The sequence below is a fragment of the Physcomitrium patens genome, chromosome 15 (assembly GCF_059467195.1).
Source record: "Physcomitrium patens ecotype Gransden chromosome 15, ASM5946719v1, whole genome shotgun sequence".
Taxonomy (NCBI): Eukaryota; Viridiplantae; Streptophyta; class Bryopsida; order Funariales; family Funariaceae; genus Physcomitrium; species Physcomitrium patens.
In genome coordinates this window covers 13,506,277-13,512,612 of record NC_143424.1, presented here as the reverse complement: position 1 = coordinate 13,512,612, position 6,336 = coordinate 13,506,277, and the positions used below count along the sequence as shown (strand labels likewise).

The window sequence follows — 6,336 nt, the reverse complement described above, 5'->3', positions numbered from 1 at the left end:
CATCCTTGGCTCGTTCACGTGCATATTCAGAGCTTGTGAATCGCCGTTACCTTGGGTGTAATAAACAACCAGAAGCAATCAGTTCCATTGTTTGGATGTAGGTGCATCTACATTCGTGTACACTAAACCCAATACTTGCTTACACCGTTTTTTGACATTCCAACGCTGCTCTTTTCCTAGGGTCTTAACTGATTCACCTACCTGCAGGATTGAACTTGGTAGCATTGCGATTAGTGTCCAGCAAGCAATACTGTGTCAAGCTATGGGTCTGCCAATGTCCTGTAACGGCTGCAACAGAATTCCTGCCTGGCCAAGTTGGGCCACGAAGACCAATATTCGTCGTTTCTCTGCATCTGAATCAAGCACGATGGCAATCTCATCAAGAGACTACGCAACGACGCGTTCTACACCACACTTTCATGTCTGGCAAAAGTACCCTTTTCTTGCCGTTTCGACAATGTTTGTGAACAAGTCCCTTTCTGTCCAGGCTCTTCACAAGCTCCGGAGTGCCACACCACTCACGGTCAAGTGCCAAATGAATGAGGGGTGGAAAAGCAGGGAAGAATGATTTTTTTCCAATGCATTCTTCAAGTGTGGAGAGGGTTGAAAATAGAGGCATAGCCTTGACCTTTCTTCTACATAAAGTTTTGTTCTATTGAGTTGTAAATGAGGCAAGGTCCAGCACCCATCTCTACAGTTTCACAAAGATGAGAAACTGCTCTATTTGGACTCACACCCATGACTACCAACCTAGTTGAACAGTTCTTTGAAACTTTGGTAAAATTATGTCATTGAATGGGTTACCAATGTCCATGAGCTAAAATTTTACTCATTATACTCCTCTTCCCTTTTTTTGTGATTGCAAATTGTAAGTCATATATCACTTTTCTTTGTTGCTTACAAGCTATTGTGATTTATAAAAATTAGTGTAACGTCATCCTATTTTATTATGAATACTCATTAATATTGTGATGCATATGCAGACATTGAGTAGTTATATTAATGCTACACTATTTGTGCATTGTCATTTAAATATACATCAAATCTTTGTTATGAATGTGTTATGTATTTATTATGCTATTGCCACCACAATCTCCTATTCACCACATACCACCTTTTTTTTTTTATTTTAAAACCTTTGAAATAAATCAAATTGTCTTAATTCATAACCTTTCAAACCATTTGATTGAACAACATTTTAAATGGAAATAAAAAAACCAAAGAGATGTATCGAGTGGGTGGCAAGTTGTGGCTACAGCAAAAACTGTGGTGGCATTAGCAATACCCTATTTATACGAGCCAAGGTTAACAAGATTTAAGAAAGAAGTTGATAACCTAAAAACATATTAAGATGAAAAAAGTTAAATAAAAAGCTTGTGATACTGACTTTAATTGTACTGAAAATACATGTTGATGAAACATCCACAAAAGATCTCGGATCTAAACACAAATTTCAATGAGTCCACTATTGTAACTTCACGTAGCTTTTAAATCATATCATAAATCCGTCCTTGAAATTTCAAAAGCGTATTGATATTACTTTTGTTGTTTTTACCCATGGATCACTTTTGATTTTCAATCATGAATTTCAATGAATTTTTTATTCACTTTATTTAAACCTCTTAAAAAAAATAACAAAAACCAAATTTTAAAACCAGTAGAGCTTTGAAAGGATCGAGTTCAATTTTACAGAAGTGAGTACGCAGCAACGAATCAAAATGTTGATCTCGACAGAAAACTAAAGTATTCAAAGAACAGACTTGCATTCACCTAAGTTGAGTCTTTCTTCGAAAACAAATCCTCCCATGTAAATCTTCCTACACTATTGAAAGCTCCATCAACAATCCACAATTTGATTCTCATGAACCACTATTGGAAGTAGTTAACCAAAAAATTAATAAAATCTCCATTCAACTTCTGTCTACAACACAGTCGAATATTATTAGGGTTTGGACACAATTGGAAATAGTCAGAAAAGTCAACACCTTCCAATTTTAATTCTTTTTAAGGTAGTTTAGTAGGACATCGAGTATTTACTGTGGACGCAAATCGCAAACATATAGAGAAATGGGTATAAAATACAGATTCCGATCCAAAAAAACCAAAAACTGAACGCAGCTCCGACCAACCGAATTTCCTTTCTTCTTTTAAAAAATGCCGGTACTGGTATCTTACATTATATGCAAAAGAATGTTTCAAATCATAAGGGAGGATGGGGTTGCGACCCAAGTAAACTGAACAGGACAGGGTGAATCGAACCCACTTACACAGAAAAATTGCCATGGAATCTAGGATCTGTCCACCCCAAGCTATCCACCACCCCAGCTCCACTGAGGGACTCCTCACAATGGAGGGAACCCAAACAATAATCTCCCGCCGCGTGATGCTTCACAACCATCAGCACCCCTGCAACAACAAACCATGCCCAAACACGACAAACCGAATTAGTTGCTACACCAGGAAAACGAACGTCAAGCGATGCTGCAGAAAAGCACGATCACATTAAAAGTTTAGCATCATCAGCACTGCTCCAATAGCGAACTGAGTTTTGCACTGTAAAAATCGGACCTTGGTGCTTCCTAACCTCCCAGAGTTGGCCCAGCTTTCGGCTAACAGGTCAAGCATAACCAAGAAATTGTTCTTAAATGCAAATCTTGAGCCTAAATGGAAGCTGTCACTTAGGTGTGTCGAACTACGTGTCAAGCTTTGATAGTGTGCAACTGCTAAAACAAAGAAAAGGCTGCCCACCGACTACATCAAACATCCTATGCTTGTTGCCACATGATATAGATACGAAACAAAAGTCTGGAATGGGATGCTAGTGGCAAGGCAAAATCTATAGCCAATCTAGTAATGCAGTTCTAATGGAAGTCCAACAAGGACGAGCCAGCAAAGAAAGTAGCAATTACCTGTCAACATGTAATCCCATGGCTGTGAGAGGCTCCTAGTAGTCCGCAATATATCTTCGCCGAGTAGAACCAAAACATCAACAATGTCGACAGCTTCAACTCTACATGTAATCACGCATTAATCTCATACGTCACATGGCACGTCTTTCATGGCGCAAAAATTCCGTCATCTTTGACAATTCAACGCTTCGCAAACCTGGGTGGGTCTCATCCAAGTCTCGTACCCCTATTCATATTGGTAGCTGTGGAGGTAAAGATAGCACAACTCAGATCATGGGGCCTCAACCGGCCGGCCGAGGATCGCAGTAAGTTCAGCATAGTAAGGACTCTCTCGCTGATCACGTTTGCCATCCGTGACATCCTTGTATTCAGCCATGAGCTTGTCCCACTTCTCTCTGCATTGCTTGCCATCTCGCTTGATCCCTTGCACCAATAGACGCTCCGCAAGCTCGTCCCAGAGAGCAGCACGGCGAGTGGAATGCGCGAATCGACTGTCCATCTCCCCGCGCAGTTTGATGAGCTGCAGGACTTCAGCGCGTTTCCAGTTCTTGGAGCGGCGTTTCGGGGCGCCCTGGGGACCCTCGGGGCTATTCACAATAAGTGGAGGTGGGGATTCAGATTGAACAGTAGGGGTAGTAGCACTGGGTGCCATCGCCAAGCTTGCACCGATCTGCTCACCCACGAGCTTTTGAGTGAGGATGATCATTGCGTTGTTAAACACCCCTCGTTGGGCTCGCTCTTCGGCCCGCCATTTGTCCTCCTTCTCCTGCCGCATTTGCTCTCGCATCTGCTCTTTCCGCTCCATAGCATCCAGAAGCTCCCGGAAAAAGTTTTGTTGCCGGGTGATTACGGTCTCAACCACTCTTTGCACCGCCTCCATGTCCGTGACAGACATGAACTGGGGTTCAGGTTTCTTCCTCTTGCGAGCTGGTTCGTCTGCTCCTTCGTCAAGATCCTCGTCGTGCGTTTCGCTCGACTTCTGAAGGGGTTCCATTTTCTCGTCCTTCATCGCCAGGGCAGTGTCATGCGCAGAGCCTTTGCGCAGTTCTCGAACAGGCAGCTCGTCGCGCTCCTTCTCCCGGTCTCGCTTCACAGACTTTCCGGAGAGAAGAGAGTGCAGATCGTCGTAGAAAGGATTATCCTCCTTGTCCTTTATCCCATCTCGCACTTCCTTGTACCCAGCAGTCAGCTTCTCCCACTTGTCCCGGCATTGCTGTGCGTCGCGGGTGAAGTTCTCCTTCTGCAAGGCTTCGGCAATCTCATCCCAAAGCTCGGTCTTACGACCGCTCTTTGCGAATCTCGGTTCAAGCTGTGTACGGAGGCGAATAAGCTGCAGCGACTCGGGCCGCGTCCAATTCTTGCTCCTCTTTTTGTGACTTTCCCGCTGCTTCTTGTCCTCTTCGTCTGCACCCTCACCCGTGGCTCCCGAATTATTCCCATTCTCCAAGTCTTTCGTGGGCAGCCCCTGCGAAGTGGACATGTATTGGTGGGGGGCAGGTAATGGAGACAAAAATAGAGACTGCGGGGATTCCAAGGAATGGCTCGGCGAGACGACTGAACCAGCCTTGTACACGACGTGTCGTCTCCCTGGAGTCGCTGTCACTGACTTCTCTTTTTCTTTCGGCGTGGCTGGCTGTTTCTCGCTCGACGAAGAAGGAAGTGCCATTTGATGGTCGATCGTAAATACGTGAGCCTCTGCCACGTCGGGTGCTTTCCTATCCGTATGTTCAGATGACCGTGACGAGGTAGGAAACATTGATGGTGCCTTCGCAGTCCGGCTGTGCGTCGATAGCGACGACGTCTGAGGGCTATACATACTATCCCTCCGCAAATAAAACTAGAATAATCCACTCTTGGGGCTCATCCCCACAAGAAACTTCTTATTCGTTCAATTTTTTTGATAGAGAAGTTGCAATTAGTCCCTTCCTACCTTGAGTGTGGCTCGTAATCCTTAAGTTCACAAGTAGGATAGCACAGGTTCAAAAAAACTACTTTTCTACAAAGAACATACTCAGTTCTCTACAGAAAATCAATTGGTGCGAGAGCAATATCCGACCAAGCAGGTTTCAGGTTATAGCAGCAGTTTCCACCGTTCTCCGCTCTCTCTCTCTCTCTCTCTCTTGCAACCCCACAACAGCAAGCAACTTCTCAAGATTATTCGCATAAGCCTCCTGCTATTAAAACATTGAAATCAATCACGGTCCCAAGCCATTGCGATAAAGCTGAAACCGCTGGTTGCGAAAAAACGATCTTTTTACCACATAACATTCGGCTCCAAGATCCCAATTGCGAGATCAGAAACCGTCGGAAAGCTTCGGAACGACCTATTCAGGCCCAAGTTTGGATATGTAAGAGAAAATTGTTCCTAACTGTCGAGCATGTACCGTAAGACCAATGAACAAGAGGAGGCAAGCAAAGCGGTTCCTAAAATGAATAAAAACCGTCAGGCAGTGATCGCCACGACACGGAAACGGAAGACTGAACAAGACTGGCTACAGCTAAGCACGATGAAGAGAGAGAGAACAGCCAAGGCAAAGAGAAAGTACCAGAATTCAATCCTCCACACACCGTGCCCTCAAAATAAAAAAATCCCAACCTTGGTCTTTTCGCGCGGGTGATAGGACGTCCGCCAACACGAACAGCACCAGCGTATCGGACGAGGAGGTAGGACGAAGAACAAAAGAGAGAAGCATTTCCTCTTCGTCCAAATAACTCGTCACTCAGCCAACAATTTCCCAGTTCTGCTACAGACACCCAAAACAACTCTCCAAATATCCAAGGTTGCAAACCTCCCCACTTGGACAAATTGCAGAGTTTTTTACTGCTTCTCCTCCTCCTCCTCCTGGTCCTTTCCAAAGTACTCTCCCAATCCGGAGAAATGAACACGGATCTCACTCAGCGTCTCACGCTCGCGACACCCTTCTGGAGCTCCCAAATTATCCTCACAACCAAACCCAGAAACCAAAACCACCCGCCACCCAAACGCTCCCTTTGACCACCTCCTACCGCAATCAAGAAATCGAAGGAGCCATCCGCTGCACCTCCGAAATGTCACACACATCGCCGCACATGCTGCTCACCCGCCAGTGCAACCGCATCGTCGTCTCTGCACGCTAACAAAGCACCTCAAAAGGCCACACACAGCTCTCCTACAACCCTCAACTCAGAATACACCCAAAGAGAACAAACACAGAGAGCAAGGAAAAAAGAGAAAGAGAGCCAGAGAGAGCCAGATAGGGAGAGGGAGACACACACACACAGAAACACAGGAAGGGGGGAAGGGGACCCGAAGAGGAGGAGGAGGAAGAAGAAGAAGAAGACGTAAAGGAGGAGGCGTGGTAGTTGCAGGTGGTGGAAAGAGCAACAAGAGCAGTAGTAGTGCTGGTGGAAAGGAAAGGCGACGAGACCAGGCTTCTTCATCGGGCCA

General features: G+C 45.2%; 1 protein-coding gene across 1 annotated transcript; it reads right to left on the bottom strand.

Moving 5' to 3' along the window:
- Positions 1 to 2,119: 2,119 nt before the first annotated feature.
- LOC112292016 (trihelix transcription factor PTL) lies at positions 2,120 to 6,336 on the bottom strand. The gene is made up of 3 exons (XM_090256506.1): positions 5,456 to 6,336; positions 2,910 to 5,233; positions 2,120 to 2,406 (listed from the first exon to the last, which is right to left on the bottom strand). Exon 2 carries the CDS (start codon positions 4,723 to 4,725, stop codon positions 3,181 to 3,183), a length of 1,545 nt encoding a protein of 514 aa, XP_090112632.1. The 5' UTR covers positions 4,726 to 5,233; positions 5,456 to 6,336; the 3' UTR covers positions 2,120 to 2,406; positions 2,910 to 3,180.

Excerpts from the sequence above, each read along its gene's own strand:
- LOC112292016 (XM_090256506.1), bottom strand. The coding sequence starts at position 4,725 with ATGTATAGCCCTCAGACGTCGTCGCTATCGACGCACAGCCGGACTGCG.